Source organism: Sinohyriopsis cumingii, chromosome 2 (assembly GCF_028554795.1).
Source record: "Sinohyriopsis cumingii isolate HCF-2022 chromosome 2, ASM2855479v2, whole genome shotgun sequence".
Taxonomy (NCBI): domain Eukaryota; kingdom Metazoa; phylum Mollusca; class Bivalvia; order Unionida; family Unionidae; genus Sinohyriopsis; species Sinohyriopsis cumingii.
Window position 1 is genome coordinate 149315120 of NC_142962.1, and position 25018 is coordinate 149340137.

The 25018-nt window shown below is 35.9% G+C and overlaps 1 protein-coding gene across 2 annotated transcripts in view; it reads right to left on the reverse strand.

Annotated features, from left to right (window-relative positions):
• Positions 1 to 22074, reverse strand: part of LOC149806063 (casein kinase I-like) — a 66778-nt gene extending 44704 nt beyond the window's left edge. For both annotated transcript variants that reach the window (XM_089950937.1, XM_089950940.1), the window contains exons 1-6: positions 21884 to 22074; positions 21672 to 21749; positions 14123 to 14233; positions 7918 to 8066; positions 3246 to 3474; positions 1457 to 1627 (exon numbers count right to left, since the gene is read on the reverse strand). In XM_089950937.1, coding sequence (XP_089807063.1) covers positions 1457 to 1627; positions 3246 to 3474; positions 7918 to 8066; positions 14123 to 14233; positions 21672 to 21747 — 736 coding nt within the window. In that variant the 5' untranslated portion in view covers positions 21748 to 21749; positions 21884 to 22074. The remainder of the gene's footprint in view (positions 1 to 1456; positions 1628 to 3245; positions 3475 to 7917; positions 8067 to 14122; positions 14234 to 21671; positions 21750 to 21883) is intronic.
• Positions 22075 to 25018: the final 2944 nt, after the last annotated feature.

Here is a 25018-nt window from a genome sequence, read left to right on the forward strand (position 1 = left end):
CATAAAATGCTGGCACATACTGAGAGTCAATTCTGGACGGCATGCAATAATGACTAGTTAAGAGACAAAAATGCTGATGTGGTAAACCTAAAGAAAAAAAATGCTAATTGTAAATCTTGTTAATAAAAAAAGTGACCAAACTGGAGCTTATTTTTGGGGAGAAAAACAGCACTCATCCATTATTATATTCTTGCCATCAGGCTCTTGTCCAACAGAAAAAAATGCAGAAGTCTCAATATATAAAAGTGATATTCAAGACATTTCCATACATGCCAACCCTGAGAGATGTGTAAGCATATTTTTTTGCTCATATAACTGGAAAAATAGTAATCTGTGAATAAAATGCATAATCAATATATTATTATTACAAACATTATCACCATTATTTGTTGAGGCTACAACATTGTAGTTAATATATTACATACCATTTATTTTCACTACTAACCTGAATCTGCAGGTCAAATACTTGGCTAAAATGAGCAGAATCCATGTGGATTATAACCAGAATACAAATGCAAAACATACTGTAAAGTTATTTCTGTTCAACACTCATTCTAACTTGTCTATCCATTTATAACTTTTGCTGAATGATTGTAAAGTCCACAGATTTTGTACTCAATCTGATTGCTGTATTTCAGCACTCATATTCTTCTTTATAAATTTCTAAAGCAGAGTTGAATTGTCAATTTTCTGATCAGACATGTTTTGAAGTTTTAAAAGATCCATGGGCTCTGAGAAATTTCATCCACAAGTCAACCCATAAAAGTCCAATTCACATAATACTGGGCACATTTTCTTTAAAAGTACAGACTGGTTCACTAGCTAAACTCATTATCAATACAATCAATCAAAGAGGCAAAATTTCAGCTTACAGAAACCCATCTGTTTATGTGGAAATGATAGAAAATAGAAAACTGGGAAAGTACACAACTCTATGATGGTCAAATTAGCTTTTACGCTATTCTTATGCATCAGTCTTTCTTTTGAGAATATTCTCAGGCCACTCTGGTGGCTTAAGTGGTTAGAGTGTCTGACTTAGATGCGGATTTTAACCCTGGTCGAGTCATACCAAAAACTTACAAAATTGGTACTTACAGCTGCCTCACTTGGTGCTCAGCATTAAGAGGTTATTGTTCAGCCTGGTTGGCCAGGTGTCAGGATAATGCGACCGGGTGGGACATGATGCTACATGACGTCCCAATGCTAGACATTACTATGAACTGCCACACTACAGATATCATACAAATATGACTGGAACATTGTTAAAGCTACATTAAAAATCCAAATCACACACACAGAGAATACTTTAACGTACTGGAAAACAGTAATCCATATACAGGCGAGCATGAGATCTAATTTGGTTAAAATTGTGTAATATTTATGCCAATGGCAGAATGGCTGGCATGTAAGCATTTCCTGAAATTATTTTTTTTATATAAAAAGAATACTTTCTTACAAGGAAATCCTTTACAGAGTTCCTCAATCGGTGTGGACATCTTTTTCTCACTGATTCTTTCATACTTTTGCCTCTTTGTAGCTGCCTTTAATCCCTGCCATGGCAGACTGCCCCGAAGAAAATACATAAAAACATAACCAAGAGACTCCATGTCATCTCTTCTACTTTGTTCTGAAAATAAAAAATAAATTAATTAACATCAAACAATACAAGCAAATTCTGTGAATTTATGCATCCCAACCTTTTGTGTGGATAACCTTGCATGCCTGCCATGAAAATGTAAATCACAACACGATAATCGATTAATTTCCTGGTAGTTATACACAAAAGTGCCAAGTTTTATGTCCATATCTTAAAAGGCAATATAATTATTATGCTAAAGAAATGCCAGGAATCTTCTCTTTTATCATGACCCTGAAGATAAACCTGCATGTGCTTCCAGCAAAGACAATAGCTGTGCCAATCTCCATCCTTGTATCTCAAACAGCTACAGAGTTAGAATAGCTGTACCAAGCTCCATCCCTCTATCTCAAACAGCTACAGAGTTAGAATAGCTGTATCAAGCTCAATCCTTGTATCTCAAATAGCTAGAGTTAGAATAGTTGTACCAAGCTCCATCCCTCTATCTCAAACAGCTACAGTTAGAATAGCTGTACCAAACTCCATCCCTCTATCTCAAACAGCTACAGAGTTAGAATAGCTGTATCAAGCTCAATCCTTGTATCTCAAACAGCTAGTTAGAATAGCTGTACCAAGCTCAATCCTTGTATCTCAAACAGCTGAGTTTGAATAGTTATGGTCTGTGACAAGAAGAGTGAATGAAAAATATACAAATGCATCACCGTTTGCAAAATAAGTATTGATTATGTCATTGCATAAATCCATTGCAAGATATGCTGAATTCCCAGAACGAATAAAAACAATGCGTTTCCTTTCTATTTGTCTCTCTTTTAAATGTCTCCACTAAACACAGATCATACCAAAATGATCTTTTCTCTCTGAATACACTTGTTGCTTATGTACTTTACAGTCTGCGGTTGCTGATGTGGTCCATTAAAGAGAAATTAGAAACTACATGAAAACTTGGCAGCTAAACACTGCATGTGCTGGTGTCTTTTTTTCCACCAAAAAATACACTTGTACCAATTGGTCAAAATGTCTTGGCACCTACAAGGTCTTGTTTCATTTGAATTCATCTATCATTTGATACCTTGTGTGTCACATAGAATGGTTTGATGATGTGCTTTCATGACTGAATTCTTGAATACATCCATCAGTTGCATTTAAATTGGAAGGGGGAAGTAGTGCATTTAACTTTTTGAGGAGGTAGATCACAAATTGATCTTGGGTATAGGATAAGCATACAATTCGAAAACAACACTATGGTTGAATAAATATTTACCAGAATACATGTACAAAACATGCACATAGAACATTATTTTAAAAATAATTCCAAAAATTAATAATTGCCATCTCATTGTAGACAATAATACTTTTAATTTAAAAAGACTGTTTGAGTGAAGTAGATCTAGCAGATACAAGGAGGCAGGTCGTATACATTTTATAAGCAGCCTCATTGTTTACAAGAAGATTGAAAGATAATAAGAAAGTGTTTTTGGTCAGTTTCTACCACATGGTTTATGTTTCATTCTACTACTGTCCTAGATCACAGTCTGTGTGTGTGTGTGTGAGTACTGTTACCAAGCAAATACTGCAATTCATCAATAATATTGAACCATCTCAACCCAACAAATTCATACATTTAGGTCTAAATAAAAATTACACTTACCTATTCCCAAGTGTGTGTTAATACTGGCATATCTAGCAGTTCCTGTGAGATTCTTATTTTCCCGATATGGTATATGCTGATGTGTCCTAGCATCACGATACTTTTTGGCAAGACCAAAGTCAATTATATACACAAGATTTCCCTTTTTACCAAGTCCCATTAGGAAATTATCTGGTTTCACATCTCTATGGATGAAATTTTTTGAATGAATGTATTCGATCCGACTGATCTGAAAGAAAAGAATTTCAAATAAAAGATCTGTACTGATTCAAAGCATGACATTGTCATGTTTGTTTAATGTACAAGTCTCTGGAGCAATGGCAACCACATTTACTTCTTTTCATGTTATTTTTAGTTCATAGTGAAAACTCCAGGCAAACTCGATGGAAAACAATGAATTTATTAAATCTAGTTAGCTGGCCGGTGGGGGCGGGGGCTAAAACTAAACTTTAATTAGACAATCTTATCAGTTATTATTACACTGCCTTTTGCTTTCCCCTATTCCTTCCTCCAATTAATAACTTCAGGTCAAGACACCCCCCCATAACACAATACCCAGATTTTTAAGTTATTTCCATCAATCACTCTGACTTAATATGAGACTTCACCAAAGTAGGGACAGAGATTATGCAATGACAGAAGGGAAGTATTACATAATTAATAGTTTCACAACCCCCATACATTTTAACATTAGTAATACAATATCTATTACTGTATTAGTGAATTTACCAGGAGAGCGAGAAGCTCATGGCCTAAAGAAAAGCTGTCAAATCAAACGTACCATCTGCAGTAGTTAAGGTGCGCTACTGCAGATTGGAGAATGGCTTGACAACTTGTTTGGCATGACACAGATGGACTTTATGTGTAAATGCATTTACTCTGTTGCAACACCTATCAATGGCAAAATGAAGAGAAGGTGCAGTGAGACAGCAGAAGGCAACTGTTTTGACATCATCTAGCAGTGTTGTGCCTTGATCGAGCCCAGGGAGGCATTCTTCGAACCGCAACTACCACTATCCTGTAAATTCATCCAATCCCATATCTTGATCATTTGTGGGGATGAGGGGACACAGGTACCTAAAACCTCCCCTTGACATGCACTAGGGTTTGAAGTTACTTCAGCCAAAAAATGGCTATGTAGTGCCAATGTGTTGGTCATTTGTAACAGAGCTTTATAGCACCCTGGCACAACCCACCCAATCCCAGAAAATAAACCTTTGCAAATAACATGTAAATGTTAAAATATTCGTTAAATATGTATATAACACAAGATAAAGGTAACACATATAAAATCTTCACAACACGAATAAAATTTTTGTATGAACAACATTCTCTTAGAAAGTCCACGATTTTCTTGAGTAACATGTCTTCATACAGTTTATTCAGTTAATATAAATATACTTCTATCAAGAGTGCAACACAGATCCAGGGAGAAATGTTTAAGAAAGGTCTAGGACACGTGTGAGGTGTTGTGATTTGGATTTTTAACGTAGCTTTAACAATTTTTCAGTCATATCGCTACGATGTCTGCAATGTGGCAGTTTATAGTAATATCTAGCACTGGGGCATCATGCCGCAGACATGTAGCATGATGTCCCACCCAGTCACATTATCCTGACACCAGGCCGACCAGTCCTAACACTAACCTCTTAATGCTGAGCGCCAAGCGAGGCAGCTGTTAGTACCGTTTTTGTAAGTCTTTGGTATGACTCGGCCGGGGATCGAACCCACGACCTCCTGCATCCGAGGCGGACACTCTAACCTCTAGGCCACGGTGTCTAGGACACAGCAAGTGTCTTAAACTAAATGGTTTGTATCTCATGAGAGAAAGATGTCCCTTAATAAGAGGCAACAGAGTTATTTTGATAGAATAATCCACCTTGACACGATGGCTACCTAACATGTACCTTTGGGATGGAGTAAGAGATGTTTTCAACCATTTATTTTCTTTAAGATTCAGATAAATGGAAACACTTGATCATCAACAACATAGGTAGGCGTGAATGAGACTGAGGATTTCAACATAATCACAGACTATCAAAGGCAGCCAATTCTTGGCATCAGGATGAAATTTTATGCCACCAATTTCCTACTGAAGTTTTGTATCTTAACTTCTACATAAATCTGAGATCATTCAGATACAGTGACCCACCACCACCAATGGCCCCTTTGACCAGCAGCCACTGCCTTTTATAGGGCCAGAATCCCTTGGCAATAATGAGTTGAAAAGTACTCCTGATGAAAGGCCACCCTCTAATGCAACAAGCTGCCAGATATTAGTACACAAATGTAAAATTTTTACCTCAAAGTGGCCACCTTTTATTTTAATACGTGTCCAGAACCAATATTTAATTCATATGGTATAGTAAGTAACCTGATTATCTTTACCGATGTCTGTTTCCCAATGTCAGGGTTTTGCTACTGACAGAAGGGTTGGCTAAAGTTTATGTAACACTAAGGTTGATATTATATCATTAACGCCGACGTTTACAGGAAAATGGGTCAACTATATTACGATGTTTTGGGTTTGACACAGCAGTTGAGTCTTTTTCTTTGATGATTACAAATGGATGTAATTGTCAAGATCATAACATGGTCAGCATAGGCTGAATACAGATTTTGTGGATTAACATACATAGAAATTAACCTTAAACAAATCTGGGTACCAGACAAAGGTTGAAAAATCATGTGACAGTACATGTATCAATTCCTTTTTAAACAAGGCATTTTGTCAACTTTACAAAAGTTTTATCAGCATACTTAAGTTGCAGCACTAAACAATCAACAACATTAGAATAAATCTTTATAAAACATTAAAATGTCATCAAAGAAATGGAGAATTAATATTTCTGAAGAAAAAGTGTGAGTTATTCAACATGACAACAAGAGTTCAAGAGTTCTTGCTGACAAATTTTATGTTGGGAAGACTCAATATACAACATCTTAATAGATAAGGTAAATATTCTGCAGCTGTGTGAAAATGGAATAAACGGAAAGAGAATCATTTTAAATGACAATAAATATATGAATCCAGATTTAAATGACATTTCTAAATTGTTTTGCACATGTCAACAATACCCTACTTGGATTTGAATTTCACACTTAAGAATAAGAGCTATTAATTTATGGTAACTTGAAACAAGTTACTTCTTAAGCCAAGAAGATCCTTTTAAGAATTAGTGCTACTTTTAAATGAAGATATTCAATTTTTTGAAGTTATCCTTAGCTTTCGTACTACATACACATACTTGTCACAAATATAGCCCCCCTCTGGAAAGGCCATCTGTCTTATATGACCACTTTCAATGCATAAGAGGTGGCTGTATAAGATGTGGACCACTATTTTTGCAAAAATATACGATATTTCTGATATGGTATGTCACAGACATGTAATAACACAATGAGCACATTATAAGTTATCACTCAAAATTCTTGATGAAAGGTCTAAGAACAAAGGGGATGGCTTACCTAGCATCTGCATAACAGCCAAATACATGAGCAGGTGACCACAAAATCTGGGTATGGAAAATACTTTATAAAGATCTTGCTGAGTGCATATGTTATAAAAACAACTCTTTCAAGGTGTCTCTTTTGTACCTTAATATCTGATGACACACAAGCACCAAATTTCTGCTAATGAAAAATCTTTATGAGGATGCTTTCAGTCAAATTTGGTTAAACTTTGTTCAGTCATCTGTTTTAAAGAAAATATGTTTAACTATTTGATTGCAGATCAGCACTGCACAAAACATTAAAGTAATTTATGCCAGAATGCTGTGCTAATTTTTTGTCAAATTCTGTTAACAACTTTTGAGAAGTTCTTTATCCATAGCTACAAATACCACATCTACGCACCACCTATAAATAACTCTTCAGCTTACATATGCTTTTGATAACACTATGCCAATAAGGCCATTCCTTCAGGAGTGCAATACAATTTTCAAAATGGCTGCTACAAAGCAGTTATATTGGGTATCAGATCCATGTCATTTTCATTTAAAACCAATTAAATACCATGGACAGAATATGATTAAAACACCATGTTGACAGTCCATCAATTCAGGACAAGCTGCTGGGGCAGCACTGTGGGTGTTCGATCAGCATTATTTTCATTCAGGTCCAACTATGTACCATGAGAAATCAACAATGTCGAAATGACCATTTATTCAGGAGTAGTAATTACAAGATTTTCAAGACAATCAATGGGGTGACCATTTTGGAAGGTCACCATCTTCATTAATGACCTGCTAGACCGCAGATGAAATCCTCTATTTCATGGCTTTCCTCCAATTAACTTGGAAGGAGTAACAAACAATTGCTAATGAATGATAGATAGACAATGGTCACAGAACCACAAAATAAGCTTTCCAGTCTGCAACCGAAAAAAGCTCAACTTTACATCAAAAATTTAACCGAATGGATGAAAATTGCAAATAATATTTGCAAAGTCAATTTCTATTTACTTTATTCAAATTCCTCCTACATTTTCATCTCAAATACACATTTGATTTGCACCAAAAAATAATGATACCACCAACTGATCTTCCAGCACCACAACTGTTGCAAATAAAATTTGCAAAGTCAATTTCTGTTAAAAGTTTATTACAATTCCGCTACATTTTTAGTTCATATGCACCCTAGATTTGCACAAAATAAATAACCTGATACCCACCAACTGATCTGCAAGCAACAATACAGTTTTTAAACTGAACTTTCTTGAGCAGAAATTAAACAGGTCTTCAAGACTTGGTCCAAGGAGTTCCATGACCATCACATTGTAATCTCCTTCTGCTCCACACCACTTGATGGTTGGGATCCCAACTATAATAATAATAATAATAATAATAAACAACGTCATTTCCTAAAATAATAATATGCCAGTAATTTCATAAAATAAACTATCACTTAAAATAATAGGGCCTCATTCAATTACCTGACAACATACATGTATCTTGCAAAAATTCATACATGCATCAAAACTGCAGAGTGGAAACAAACGTTTGGTGCATCTTGATGACAAATGGTCTTTTAGGCCTAAAATTATCACATACATGTTTCTGGTTTCATGCTTTGAAAAAAAAATGTCAGGTTGGTCAGAACAAGATTTACATTTTGCTCATTTGCCCTTCCCTTTATATTTATTACAAGTGAACCATGGTTGAATGAACTAATGTCATTCCTTTGAGAAAATATCTTGTCATTTAATATTATGATTAGATATGCCATCACTATAAAATTAAATAATTTACATCCAATATAACTTATGCAAATTTGAACCAAGGCTAGCAAACAGCACACAATGGTAGCTATTACTGAATTGTGCTTTTTAATCTATGTTCAACGAGGTTCTAAAAGAATACTGCAAGAAGCAATAAGCAACTTGAGTAGTGTGATGTTTATTAAGTACCATTTATCAGTGAATTAAACAGAATTAAATCTGGTCACAACAGTTAGACAAGAGTGTAATCAACTAATCAATAATTACATACCTCACCTTTACAGTAACACAAGTCTCCAGTAGCTACTGTATACATTTTGACAGATTAAACTGATCTTGGCCACTTACCCAACCACAGAACTTTTTGCTGCAATTATTACCTTCAAATCTGAATTTTCTAATCATTTTAAAAACTTTAAACTTTTAACTGGCACTATATAGCCATCATTATGTAGACATATGGTGAAACCACATATGTACCTATTTATCTACCCACCTACATGTAGCTAACTACTGTGACAGCATAAAAGACATGAAAGAAAAACTTTTTTCAACATGTTAGAAGTAATTGTAACAAGATGTCAATAAACAGATTGAAGTTATTTTGTAACATACAAAAACATTCTCAAAATCTGCTTCAAAAACATTATCACTGTCCACTGATAGAAGATGAAATATTACTTGGTGAAAGCCAGACTTTCAGTAACCTTGGGAAGACCCATCAGTACCAAGTTCATTTTTCAGTAATACCTTGATTAACAAAAGCCTCGCATTAAAAGCAAACAGTCAACACTAATTTCTAAACATATTCACATGTAAAATATATTGTTAATCACCTCCACTTCAGCTCTGTGGTGGAGGAATAAACACCTACAAATCAACACTGTGCCTCAGTAAGCACCCCAACGGCAACTTCCCTGTGAAGGGACTGGTCGCCATTACTGATTCACATTTGAACTGCCAATGAATGATGACCACTGATGCAAAGACAGACATCAAGCAGACACGATTTTCATCTTCCACAACGAAAGCTGAAATTCTTTTAAGGGGTTGGGGTTGGGGGTCCAATCTCAATGGGGTCTCGAGGGGCAGCACCCCTGATCCAGGGGGCCGCAGGCTCCTGGTACAACTTGTGATAAAAAATAAACCAAAATATCATCTGAAAAACTAATAAACTTACCAAAAATGGTCAACTTGACTTCAATACTTTCACAATAATTATAGTCACATGAATTTGTTATCCAATACTATGATGCTGGAGTTATTTCATGTGCATGTCAGTGTTCACATTGTAATTAAGTCACAATAATTTCTCAATTTTTGCAGCAAACATATTATACTTCTCTCTTTTCATAACAAATCTGCAAAATAATCAACCAAGTACATCAACTATATACAATTAATCCCATACATTCACTTTTCTTTTTCTCCAATGGACACAACCTGTTGATATGGCAGTCAAGCTCTTTTTGCAGCTTTGGCAAAGATTTCTTTAGCCTTCCTTTTTGTCACCACTGACATTTTTTTTGCTCAATGCGCAAATCGTTTCTTTTTCTTCTCAATGAGAGCCTTTTTCCTTTCAAGCAGGTGCTTGTATTGGTGACATGCAGTGTGCATATTCTGACAGAGGGCTACATCTGTTCTCTCATGCGAGAAATCTTTCTTCTTATAGTAATTAATTGCACTTTTTCTAGATACATTCTGAGCTTCAATTTTTCTGTATGCAGTTTCTTTTGTAGGTACTGTTCCAAACTCTTTCAACCGTGATTAACATAGAGCAGAGGTCACAAAATGAGTCCTCTAGCTTTCAGTTTTGTTATAAAATAGCCAACTAAATTTCAGTCAACTTTTCCTCCAGCCATTCCCATTTTCATACATTTTAAAAACCTTTATGTAAACTTTTCATGTCATGGTCTCTCTCAACAACTCAGGATGCCAAGTTTTGCAAGAATGCTTCTTCTTTCCATTACCATCAGTTTCCATTACACAAAGATTCATTGGATGAATTAAAACCTTTGACCAATCAGAATACTCTTTACGCAACTCATGTGCTAACTAATAAACAGAATGCGGAATGGGAGAAGACAGACTGTTTTTAAAAGACCGGATTGGAGATTATATAAAAAAAATGACTATATCAAGAAAAATCTGATTCAAGTCAGGAGAAAAGCAGAATAATTGTATACTTTTATTTAATTCAAAGAAATTGGAAGAAACTTGTGTGCCAATTTTGAGCTTCTCTTTAAACAGCATGAATTTATCCTACTGTTATAAAGGAAAGTAATCTGAGGTATGGACAAATAAATTCCAAAATGCCAATTGCTTCTTTTTAAAAGCAACAAAACAAATAAAACGGAAACCAATGAATTTACACTGAAACATGAAACACATACTTAGTCTTTAAGCAGAAATGGCACTGTCAGAAGGTTGAATGTATACGATTCAAGTAGTTCAATTCTGATTGCACATATACCGTAAGGGAATGACCATTTAATGTATGAGGCTGGAACATTGTTTCCAAAAATGCACTATTATTTTTACATTATCATAAGATAAATTTGTTTCCATAAAAATAAGGAATGGAATAATGTCTTCTTTATACTACAAAATTGGGAAAAAAGTGCAAATGACCCACCACCATTTAGAAAATTAAATGGTCTCTATAATAACGACTTGACTTTGTGGATGTTTATAGAAATCAGGGCAATGACCGTTATTAACACTGTTATACAATACTGGCAAGGATTAGCATCAAAGATATAAAAAACAACATAACTTTGGTAATTATTTGTAACGACTATTGTCATCGTATAGCAGAATGAATAATAAAGTAGAAAATTGTCAAATCTTAGATGTTCAGAGATTTTAATTTCCAACACATTTAGGACATTCTACATGTATATATCGTCACCACATGTATTATAGATGTTGCTAATTTTTTGAAAGAGGGTAATAAAAAATAACATTGTTTCATTATCATAAAAAAATTTGTAAATAGTATGAAAATGATGTCAATAGTCTAAGGACAAAAAAAAACCCAAAAAACAAACAAAACCCATGGCCAATCACACACTACATATTATGTTTAAAAAAAAAAAAACCACCTGCCCATCCTAATTTTAAAACCAACGCAAAAAGAAACACATTTGGGAACTAATCACAATATTGATCTCTTTCTTATAATTATTTTGACGCTGATATTAAAGTATGCAGTTTCCTGAAGCATTCTGTTATCAAGAGCACCCCCCCCCTTAAACAAATTTCTTTGAATAGTGTTTGGTTCATTTTTGTAATAGGTATATTGCTTTACAGCTACAGTTACTGTGGTTGATAAAATGTCTGACTTAGACACACCATGCAAACATTTCCTTCAAGGCAGTGTAATGTTATAGTACGTAATTACGTGTTTAGGTCATACATACTTTTTCCAGATTTTAATTTCTGTACATATAGATTTATAATCGGCCAATTTTGTTACGTTTTAATTCTGAAGACTGCAAAAATGTTGACATGTGAAGCATAAAAAAGTAGGATTTTGATAATGTGGAGAAGCATTTTAGCATTATTTTTTTTAACTCGTATTGCTGAAAAATAAAAAATATAAGCAGAATCACAAAAAAAACTTTCACGACAGGAATGTATTTTTGACTTGGTATTGATAAGGCAGCTAATTAAGGAAAGCAGGGCAACTAAGGAATACTTGTACCATTATGTTACTGAAGTATGTAAAGAAAAACAAGTGTTTCTCTTGTTAAGTGCAAATGTTTATGATAACTTGTGGAGTAGTGACATGGGTTCCATCTTAGTGGGGGACAGAGGATTGTTTAAAAAAAACAGTTAATTTTCAAGAAATGCTATGGAATGGGTTCATCTAATTTTTCTGCAAAAGGTGAGAATATGAGCAATTTGTACACTGTGAAGTGACAACCATGATACAAAGTTTCATGGTGATCCATCAAAATCCAGGAAAAGGTCTGCATACATTTTGATTTTTTGATGAACGAAAATTCTAAATCTTTGGTATGCAAGTTTATTAGTTGGCAGAATTCTCTTTTATTTGATCCACTTCTACAAAGTGAGTATCAGTCACATAATATGCAGTCTATCAAAGTTCAAGTGATTCTACTGGGATTAGGTGAAGCTTCAGAGCTTAAACCTTAGCAGACAAGGAGATTAAGGCACTTGTTGAAGAAAAAAAGTGGAAATGATAATTTCTTCTTTCGGTCTTGAAATATTTACCGATATGAACTGGAATTATGCAACAAAAAAACTAATATAGAAAAACAAATGTAGCTTTTTCCTTGATTCTTTCTAACTGGACACAAATATAAAGAATCGCAAGGTATTGGAAATGAGAACTGAATATCAATTATCACAGTGATCAACTGCCTTAATGTTCCTTTCTCTTTTTATAAAAATAAAATTTCACAATGAACAAGCATTGCTAATCTGGTGACATATATTGGCAACATATATAATGTTCTGTAATTAAGGCATGGAAGAAAGGAAAGAATCATTATTGTGATTCCTGATTTACTACTGGGACTGCAACTTTTAAAAAGGAAGCAGTCCTAGACCACAACTTTCGAAGTCTTATGAAGAACCCTGAAAGTGACTGTGCATCTTCAGGTGATGAATAGTAACATTTAAAAAGTTCCATAGCAATATATCAAATACTGCAGGACTAGCCGCACTAACAAGATTGTCTCAAACACTCAATTTAGCTGCAAGACACCAAGGGCAATAAGAAAAACTGCAAGAGCAATGCAATTTATCAATATGCACGTCTTATGGTGACAAGCTTTAACATTTAAGCTTTCATGGCAATCTATCAAAAAATGGGACTAGCTGTGATAATGACATTGTGTCATGCACTTCTTAATGACAAAAGGCACATAATGAACAATGCAACAGCAAAGTGATTTTGAGTATCTTTAAGTGACAATTATAACATTTTTTACGTTTCATGGCAATTCATTAAAAAAAACCAAACAGACTAGTTGCTAAATAGAAGGACTGACAGACACGAGGATTACTATATACAAAACTAAAAATGCAGTCATGAAACCCAGATGCCTGACCACAGTGCCAGAATTGGCCTAAATACAAAACTTAACCAAGATATGAGGGAGAGCCAGGCTAATGTATGGACTGCTGGACAAGGGTAACACTAGGCCAATAGCACCATCTTCGTGTGACATAAAAACTGAAAAAAAAAGTTCTCCCACACACAAACAAAAACAACAACAGCGCCCTATCCCATTGCAAGATAAATTCAAACTGAAGTGACCAAAGTCCATAGAATATAAAGTTTATAAAAAAAAATAAACAATTGCAATAGTTGCATAAAAATATATTCAAGTCATGTGCATATGAATAAAAACGTGCACAAAAAAATTTCATGTCTACATCAAGAATTTTAGGGAAGATAAGAACTTCTGTGGATGGAGAGACTATACAGGTATTTAATATGTATTGATGGACAGGACCAAACAGAGTTGCAAGCAGTGGCAGGTACATGTATATAATATGTAGGAATTAAACAGAATCACTTTTCAAAATGAAACCCATTATAATTCCATGGAAATGTAGGAATCCTGCATTACTTTTTATTCACAAAACAATATTGAGTTGGGATATAAGAAAAGCTAATTAGTACCTCCTCCCTGCATCATTCTATAAATTTTGCTCTCTATGTGGAGCTGGGGATGCTTGGTCTTCACACATTCTAATTTAATTGCCACTTCTTCTCCATTTGATATGTCTGTCCCTAGAAATGAAAAAAAAAAAGTAAACATATAATCAATACTGAATGCATACTGTTTTGCAATGTCTTTTATATGTATTTATTTCTGGATTGCAAGTTTTGACATCCTAATGTCTGATTGGCTCACATCCAAGTTCTAACCAATCAGAGGTCAGGATTTTGAACCAAATCAACAATTAATTATACAATTTATAGTATCTGTGCCTAATGATATTTTATTCAAGAGTCTTGATTAAATGTATTTATTCAAAAACATTCTCCCCCCAAATATGCATAAATAAGCTCCTTTGCCCGTTTTTTTATATATACTTCACAAAGGTAATACTGACAGTTTTAGATCCGTTCAGGTGCACTTGTGATAAAGTTAACTTAACTTCTATTTGAACTGCTGGCAATCTTCCATTGATAACAATAACATATGTTAAGCAAAGATATAAATGTTTTGTACAAGTATATATATAATACTCCACTTAAATATTAAATGACACACATTACTAATGGGACAAAAAGGCTTCAGTCTCATTCAAGCCTAGCTTCCTTGATGCAGATACCAATATCAAGTTATCCCAATCATAAAGCATGATTTCACGACTAAATAAAACCACAAAGCATGATATCATGACTAAATAAAAGACAGACCAATCAAAATTGCATAACATATATACTTGATTATAATGTTGGATCCTGTTGAAAAGCGCACAAACCCAGGTCTGCCATCACATAATCTAGGTTCATGCAGTCTGTTAGGACTAATTAGTATAATAAACACAGATCCTGACCTGCAGATACATTATATGCCAGCAGGTCTGGGTCTATGCTCTTTGCAGCTGGATCTGATTTAAAAGCATGTATATAGGGTATATAATTCAAATGATACCAGTTTTCACTTTCTTTAAATAATGGTACTAAATTTTTAAAAAATGTAACGTGCTATATAAATACTATTAGAATCAATATATGTGCAATAGAAAACCCTTTATTAAAGCAACCTATAAAATAATTCTACACAACCAACATTCTTTATCTCAATATAACTTTCATTTCAAACAGCATCATGGCACATATGTTGACAGACCTAATGAAAAGTATTGAAACGGTTGACATTAGATATGGACAAAATAGATGCATGCATGATTACATACATACACACACATACATACATAAACATCATGTTATCAAAATGCATCCACAAAAAAGACTTCCAGATTTTTCCTGCAAGATGGATACAAGATAAAATAAATACACTTTCACTTAATTTCAAGACCACTGTTTTGGCAACGTTTCAAATCATTACTGGTAGGACTATTTATACAAATGTGTCCATTATGTCGCTAAATGCATGCAGGACTCTCAAAAGAGTTTCAGGACAAGTAATCCTGGACTCTTCAATCATGGAACTCGAAATCACCAGTCAAATGAATTTTTGCCTAATTCAAATATCACCAGTCATAAGGAAGTTCCAACTAAATTTTGTCCTTTTGTTCGCATTAGTGTCACTTTTATCGTAAGTTCAATTCCTGAAAAATCAAGGGAGATTTTGCCAACTCTTGTTTACGAGCCAATATACTTTTCTGTACTCATTTAAAAAGTCTTTATTGTTACTGTAATGCCATACAGTCTAATTACACAAACTAATATAACAGTTATTATTATGGCATATTGATTTGACAATATTGTCAGAATTAAACTCTGACAAAGCTTTAATTACTTTCAGGATTTATATTCACATCATCACCAATTTAATTTAAAAAGCATTACAACAAAATAGGCAACATTTTGTTTCTAACAATCGCAAGTGGTCACATAACACTCAGAAGAACAAAGGTTTCTTTGAAGTCCCGACGGAGTAGCCGTTAGAGGACAGTCATTTTCACGTGAAAATTACAGTGTAAAGGATTAATGGTTACTCAGTCAAACTGACTTCATCAGACTTGTTTACCCTTTCTCTGCTTTATCGGTAGTCCAAAAGCAGTCTGTCGGTAGTGAAGCCATAAAGCTTAGCTTACAGTTGAACAACAGCAAAAACTTAATCCAGAAAAACATTTATTATTGTTAATGAGAAAATACAATGTTATCTGTTTATTCTACAAAGAAAAGAACACCTTTTCCCAAATTCATTATCACTCTACCGATAGTAATATACTACCAGTGTGAATTCACCAAGTTTGTCATTAAATGTAATGTTTTCTACACTCATGGGCTTCCTAACGTATAAACACTGTTATACACTCAAATAAATCCCTATTCTGTACCCAGTCATAACACTGGCATTGTCACAACCTGAATAACACAATTGTTCTATGGTAAAACTTTGGCTCTTAGTTCAGTTTATCAATCCAAATATGTTTCTCCCAGTAGTGGCTCCATCACAAACTGGGATGCTCAACAATTCAGAATTTACTGCCATAGTAACAGACTCTATAGGACACACAGCCAGAGGATACTGTGTGTGTGTTTGCACCATCACTGGAGACCTTAAAGAGACATGATCTCATTCTTTCTAAGTCTGGAAGATATCAGCTAGATTAGCAACAAGACCCATGGCTTTGACTTATTCAGCATTTCATATTGTCTACAATTTTGTGGTGCCGAAACACTTTCTTTAAATTCCAGGTTAATGAATCAGCAATTTTATATGTGACAAAAGTTCACTCAACATCACTTTAACATAGACAATGTGCATATCATCACTGTCTGACAATGTTGCTTTACAGAATGTGGACAGATATATATTTGTGGCGATAAAACAACTCGAGTTGCACACACAACAGTCAATATAATGAACACTTTTGTGGCTTTCCATTGGATAAGCACTTCTTTGACATTGATCAAATATTTTTTTAATTAAATTTTTTTAGAAGTGGAATTAAACATTAAGACATATTTTCTTGAGAATTCGGCAGTTTTCCATTATCTTGCCTAAACGATCTGTAGCAAATATTTTTCAGGCTTCATCCAGTGGTTCCCTTTACCCTCATTTGCACTTCAGAGACCCACAAATTTTTTATTACACCCCCAGTTTTGATACCAAAGTTGTTGTTTTTTTACTCAGTCTGACCAGCAGTTTTGACCCCAAGATGATTTTTTAAACTCTTAATCTTGCACCCCCAGGGGATACACTGTTCATCTGTTCAAAATACAGAGAATCTGTAGTGGTAAACAGGTCTGCTTCATGTCGTTTTGTTTAAGTATAACCTTTAGGTATTCTCCACACTGGCCATGGCTGACCAAAATATAACAAACTGCATCCTAGGAGAAAGCAATTTTGGGATACTGCTCATTTATAAACATTTTGCACTTTATAAAGAATTGCAAAGATAACAAAATGATCAGAACAACAGCAAATTTTGATGCAATCTCTCAGCTTGTTGCTTCCCACTCTTCTTGGTTTATTAAGTCACATGACATAAGGGTTAATCTAATACTGTCCACACTGATTTACATATATTTTATGTTTAGGACACATGAAGCGTGAAGTTAAAAAAAAAACTACAAATGTTTACATGGCTTTTACTAAAACAAAACAACTCCATTAAAATGTGATAGCAAAGAGATAGACACATGCATACAGATAGACGTTACTGGACAAGTAGATAAGAATTTAGGAAATGACTAAAAAATTTTAGAGGAGAAATGTTTCGATACAAGACACCAAACTGACACTTGAAACAAGATTTTCTTCAGAACACGTTATTAAATTTGTAAAGTTTCCTTTTGTATACCTGTTTATGAGCAGACTTGTTTCTTTAACTACATAAACAAATATGGAACTAAACTGAGAAAACTTTCTTCATCCATTTACTGTACAACTATCACATGGCCATCATGAAATTAGCAACATGCATCAAAACAATCTTTGACAAACCAACTGTTGATAATGATTTGTGAACACTTATTTGTATGCCAAACAGTAAGTATGTATCAGTCTCCTTTATTTACCACGTAAACATGAACATATCAGAGGTCCTGAAACGCTTAATCACGTGTATTTGGACGCCGAAAATCACTTAGGCAGGAGTCCTCCATACACATGTAATAGGTGGGCAGAAAAATTCAAAGACTTGCCCGTCCTGCTTTAGCTACCTGCTTAGCAGGAAAATGTGTAGATTAATTAGCAGTGCTGATATTTACAATGACATAGTTTAGTGGCTGGAAGACCCATTGATGTACATGTTGCCATTATAAGAGTACGTCAAAAGAACATGATGCAATAGCTGGGTGGCAGGTTCAAAGGCTTTGACTGGCAGCTGGGTGGGACAATGTACTGATATTTACTGTGACTGAATTCAGAGGCAGAAAGACCAAGAGACGTAAATGTGGTCATTTTTAAGTGTACATCAAATAAACAAATTAATATTTTATTATTGTGTTAATTTCTAAGCATAGCAGAATAAGCAGTGCATGTGACCTCAGAATCAAGAATGTTGAGACTTAGACAAAATGCCATTCACAAATATGGATAGGTATTTTGAGGTGGTTGTTGTTGTTGTTGTTGTAGTGTTTAATGCCATTTTTCAGCACACGATTAGCTATACATGGCAGCCAGTACTAATGGTGGAGGAAGAACCCTGAAAAACCCAGGGAAGAACCACCGACCCACAAGAAGCTACTGGCAGGCTTTCCCACGTACCCACGCTAGCCGAGCCTTGGGCTCGAACCCACGCAGACAGAGGTGAGATGGCAGTGATCCGTAATGGAGAGCGCTTTAGACCACTCGGCCACTCGGGACCCCCCCCGTATTTTGAGGTTAAATGGCACAATGACGAAGACGATAATGGTGTGTGCATGCATGTGTGGGTGCTAGACTTCAGGTACAGCAACCACATTTTAAGGATATCCAAGTGACTAATCGTAAGATATGACCGCCTCTTATTTCCAAAAACACCTTTCAAAGAAATATTACAAGTTATGTTATTAACAATTACCCAGTAATGTTGAAATCAGTGACATGCATCAAAGTCTCTGACAAGCTCAACTTTTAGATTCAGCAAGCTCAGCACATATAATCAGAGCAATAAGAACATCACTCGACCTTTCATCAAGTTGATAAATAACCTCAGATACTCCTGTTGGATTGCACTTAAATTTGACGAGTTTGGTGATTCTCCTCCATTAGTTGTTGTTGTTGCTGTAGGGTTTAATGACATTTTTCAGCACAAGAGAGGCTATACATGGCAGCCAGTATTAATGGTGGAGGAAGAACCTGGGGAAAACCCTGGAAAGAACCACCACTCCACAAGAAGATACTGGCAAGCTTTCTCACACACATACCCACATTGGCCACACCCAAGACTCTAACCCATGCAGACAGAGGCAAGATGACAGTGATCCATAATGGTGAGTGCTTTAGATCACTCGGTCACTCTGGGCCCCTCCTTCATTGGAGAGCACCAAATGTTGAAACAGAAACGGCTGAACATATTCCAACTGTGACATTTCCTTCTGCTGCCACATTGAGCAACAGGAACAAAAGCAGTTCTAAAAATAGTTCTCATTGCCAGTGCATTATCTCCAAGGTTTCTTTCCTGATCTTATGTAAAGGGTAACTATGTTCCAAGTAATACATCACAATGGATGTGTGTAGGTTGATAGTCGATGATTCCAAAATGAGTAAAAATATTGCAATTCAAATGCAGTTGCCAGGTAAAAATATAAGTTTTCATTACTATTTATGAAAGAAAGCTTTAGTTAGTAAATATTAACATTCTTTGCAGGAATTTGCAAGACCAACTTTGACATTAAGAAAAAAATGGACATGACAGACTTTGACAGTACATCATGTGAAAAATAACAGATGAGAGAAACTGGGGCTTGTTCTGTATTAGAAATAGAGACCATGGCTCAAAATTACCATATTTTTCTAACACAAGGGAACACCAAAATGAATTCTTTTATTCATTCTGCCTAAATTTTCACAACTGCTGCTAAAATCGAACAGAAGCCAAATCAGTTTCCATTTCAACAATTACACCATAACAACTGGATTTCACCAACAAGACTCACAAATTACCCAATGAATTTTTGTAATTCTCTGAATACTCAGTCCAGAATTTGTGCAGAATTAGTTCACACTATACATCATCACATCCTTTATTAGATAAACAATATTTATTCTCTCCAACGGATAAATATGTTGTTGTTGTTTGGGTTTAATGCCATTTTTCAGCACAAGATAGGCTATACGTGGCGGCCAGTATGAATTGTGGAGGAAAAACCCAGGAAAAAACCACTAACCCATGAGAAGCTACTGGTAAGCTTTTCCACATAACGGTGAGCGCTTTAGACCACTCGGGGCCCCCTGATAGATATGAAACAATGTCTTGTCTACATGTCAACCCTACTGACATGGTAGGTCTCTATTTTTCTGTGCTGTCTAAGCAGGAAGTCATTTACTGATGCCCTCCCACCCAGTAATTTCTTCCCTTCCCTTTAGTAGCCTTATTTCTTCCCTTGCCATTATTAGCCCTCCCACCCAATTATTTCTTCTCTTCCCTTTAGTTGTTGTTGTAGGGTTTAACGCCATTTTTCAGCACACGATAGGCTATACATGGCGGCCAGTATTAATGGTGGAGGAAGAACCCAGGAAATTCCGGAAAGAACCACCGACCCTCGAGAAGCTACTGGCAAGCTTTCTCACATACCCACCTTGGCCAAATCAGAGACTCGAACACACGCAGACAGAGGTGAGATGGCAGTGATCCGTAACGGAGAGCGCTTTAGACCACTCGGGGCCCCCTTCCCTTTAGCAGCCTCCACACCCAGTTATTTCTTCTTTTCCCTTTAGTAGTATATTACATATACAGAAATTCCAGTTTTATTACTGGGTGATCGAGGAAATAATAATAAATTTTCCTCCAGAGCAAAGAATATAAAATTACTGAATCATTGCTAATAGGATGAAGTTTTAGTTTTGCTATTAGTGCACCAAACAGCAGAGGTTTAATCGTAACAAATTAATATATATTAATATAAAATGAAACTGTACTTCCAAGTCTTGTACAGAGTTTATGTTGGTTTACCGACAACATATTACCAAATGAAAATAGTTGTATTAACACATAACTGATGTCAATATTGTCAACTGTTTCAAGAAAAGCAAAGAACCCGAGTCTGTCTACTCTTTATATAAACAGCTGGAATTGCAGTGATGGTTGTTACAAATCAATTAAAACCAATGCCTCGTCAGTACTAAAAAACCTGATCATAATAACAATGATAAGTTTAAACAAAAACCAAACAAAATATCTCAACACATATTTAAGTAGTCCGTGTTTGCCGACCTTTCCCATGATAGATATTTTACCCGTTAGTCCAGTTTTATCTAACATGGGTTAAATTGGTCAGAAGAAACTCGGACCAATAACCAGATTGGGTCTTCTGGCACAAATAGTTTTAATTTTTTGTTGTTGCTACACGGTGTTTATCAACAAAAGACTCTTACCCAAATAGATGTCTCCAAACGACCCACTTCCGATTTTCCTACCCAAACGGTACTTGTTTCCAACTCTAAGCTCCATACCTAAGAAAACATGAGAAAAAATATGTGTTTAGCAATATAGTTTATAGAGTAGAAAAAGCCACTCAAATTATTGTCCGTCAACAAAGCAAAACCAGTCCGACAATACGATATAGAAGAGCCGATTTAGAACATACCTTTTCAATCGATCTTCACAATATAACCTCCATTTGAAAGCAGAAGAATTTTTATTATCAAATCAGGGATGTGCCTTTAGTTTCTGGTTGTATATGAGACTGATGCATAGGATTGTTCCCCGGGGTTCAACTATTCAACGTCCGCCATTATTGACGGACTGTCAGTGGTTGTTGACGTTTCTACGCAGACTCGATTTTGATTTCCTGTGTGAGTTGCCCGGATGACTAAACCGGCCGAGTGGGTGGAGTCACCAGACCCATGAACATAGCTCATACTGCTGTTTGAGTGACGTATTGTCGCTATTTCACGATTTTATTTATCATAGAAAGGCAAGATTCTACTTTATATATTCGTTCCCCACAAATATTCTTTACGACGCCAATGTATTTTTTTCATCTTTATTGTTGAGAGAGCATTTTGAACAAAATAAAATCTTTTAAGAACGGAAGGAAAGCCTATTTTTTTTACGAGAGAGGACTTTTGGATTTTTTTTTTAACGTAGCTTTAACAATTTTTCAGTCATATCACTACGATATCTGCAGTATGACAGTATATAGTGATGTCTAGCACTGGGGCATCATGCCGCAAACATGGAGCACGATGTCCCACCCAGTCACATTATCCTGACACAAGGCCGACCAGAGAGAGAGAGAGAGAGAGAGAGCGAGAGAGAATCTGATAAACACGGAAATAAAGCCCATATACATGTTATGGGGGATTTTAATTGTAAAAACAGTAGTTGGACAAATATAACATGCAAACTAGGGAATACGGGAGTCTTTGTATGGTGCAATTGGGAATTAACAATATCGCATAGGTTTCATTATGGGACACTGGATGAGCAATGTCAAATCCCATATTAACATTGTCCATAGGTTCAACATTGTGATGGTACTATGGGGAAGAAGTTTATAGGCACACACATGTTTATGGGAACAACAATTTATAGGGACAATAGGTCTAAAGATTTTAGAGACAAAGCGATTAAAGTGTTTATAAAAGGAATGTTTATACACACACCCTATTCTTACATACACACTAACTTACCTTCACACAAAGGTAGGAATTGTTTACAGACACTACCATACCCTCTCACACGTGCTACAGTGCCGTATTGCAAGGTCGAGAAGGTCCGGGGTTTCCGGAACACCCAGGCTAAAAGAAAACGTACACAACAAAAGTACAGTCAATTCTCACTTGACCTTTGATAATCCCATCCGAGGATAAATTAAGAAGCCCGTGGTGCTGACATTAACGAGCCGTATAAGGCAAAAGTCAGAAAGGCCATAAACGGCCATAATACATGATAGGTCAGTCAGTCATTTTGCCAGTCTGCAGTGAGCATATGAACGAGCAACACTAAAACAGTAGACCATGTTGCTAGCCATGGATTCGATGATCTTCAGTTAAGCTTCGGCTCTAAGTTTGCACCAAGGTGGATTCTCAGGGCCCAAACTATAAGGACTACGCTTCTGCTTTTCTAAGAAGAGTCCCACGTCAATAGCTATCAGAGAAAAACAAGACCCTCTATACAACAACGAAGAGGAGGGAGAAAGCAGGTACGACGATAGGAGTAACCTTCGCAGACTCGACAATTACCATGACCCCTTATCGTAGGATCCAGACAAAAATAATATCAAACGTTTATTTTACGACAGAAACAAGAAAGGTACCCCCAGGACTAAAATATCTGCGTCACCAACGCAACAAAGGTCAAGTTAGTGGAGGGAGGAGAAAGTGAAGAAGACAGAAGAACAGAAGGAAAAAGAAGCCATAGAGGTTACCAGAAGGCATGAACACTCCCTACATCAGCAACATTATCAGTCGCAACGACATCATCATCAACAAGAACTACTACTCAAAGACAACCCAGCCTGGGAAAAAATCCAAAGTACCAACGCCACCACAACTAGAACAGACATCGCCGAAGAAACAGAAGCCGAGGTAGGGCAGAGGCAGGCTACCTTTGCACACAGGAAGAGGAGTGGGGATGGGAATACGTATGAAAAACATATGGCAGCCCTGCATCAAACGGAGGATTTGAAGACCGTACCGGAGGCAGCCAAGAAACAAAGCAGAGAGGACCAGCTAAGCAAGAGAGAAAAGACACATTTCATTCACGCAGCCAGGGATATCAACTCACTAGTGGAGAAATATGGAAAATGTCCAGCTTCTCTTGGCTAGTGATTCTGATACTGAACAAATTCATCAGAGACTTTATTATTCCGGCCCAGCCCTTTCTGTACTTGGAAGAATAGGACGACCAGGTGATGGCAATCTCATCACCCCAAACACAGGGGCGGATTAGATAGATGTTTATGCCACCCGAGCACTGAAGGCCATTCCTCTTCCTACTTTCTGAATTTTGACCTCAGCCCTTTTAATGGAATCTAATCAAAATGGCCTCTTATACATATTTGACTTTGGCTTGGAAACACATTTTGATAAAACTGATTTAAAATTCAAATATGATCCATTTGCACACCGTTCTAAAGAGTACCCGAACTTTACCTAACTGGAACACAAACATTTAAGAGGTCGCTCAGATCTAGTATTGGTAACTGTTTTTTCGGAACAAATATGCACACTAAGTACACAAAACTAAAAATTCACAAATAATAGGAAAATTTACGATTGGTAACTATAAGGACTACGCTTCTGCTTTTCTAAGAAGAGTCCCACGTCAATAGCTATCAGAGAAAAACAAGACCCTCTATACAACAACGAAGAGGAGGGAGAAAGCAGGTACGACGATAGGAGTAACCTTCGCAGACTCGACAATTACCATGACCCCTTATCGTAGGATCCAGACAAAAATAATATCAAACGTTTATTTTACGACAGAAACAAGAAAGGTACCCCCAGGACTAAAATATCTGCGTCACCAACGCAACAAAGGTCAAGTTAGTGGAGGGAGGAGAAAGTGAAGAAGACAGAAGAACAGAAGGAAAAAGAAGCCATAGAGGTTACCAGAAGGCATGAACACTCCCTACATCAGCAACATTATCAGTCGCAACGACATCATCATCAACAAGAACTACTACTCAAAGACAACCCAGCCTGGGAAAAAATCCAAAGTACCAACGCCACCACAACTAGAACAGACATCGCCGAAGAAACAGAAGCCGAGGTAG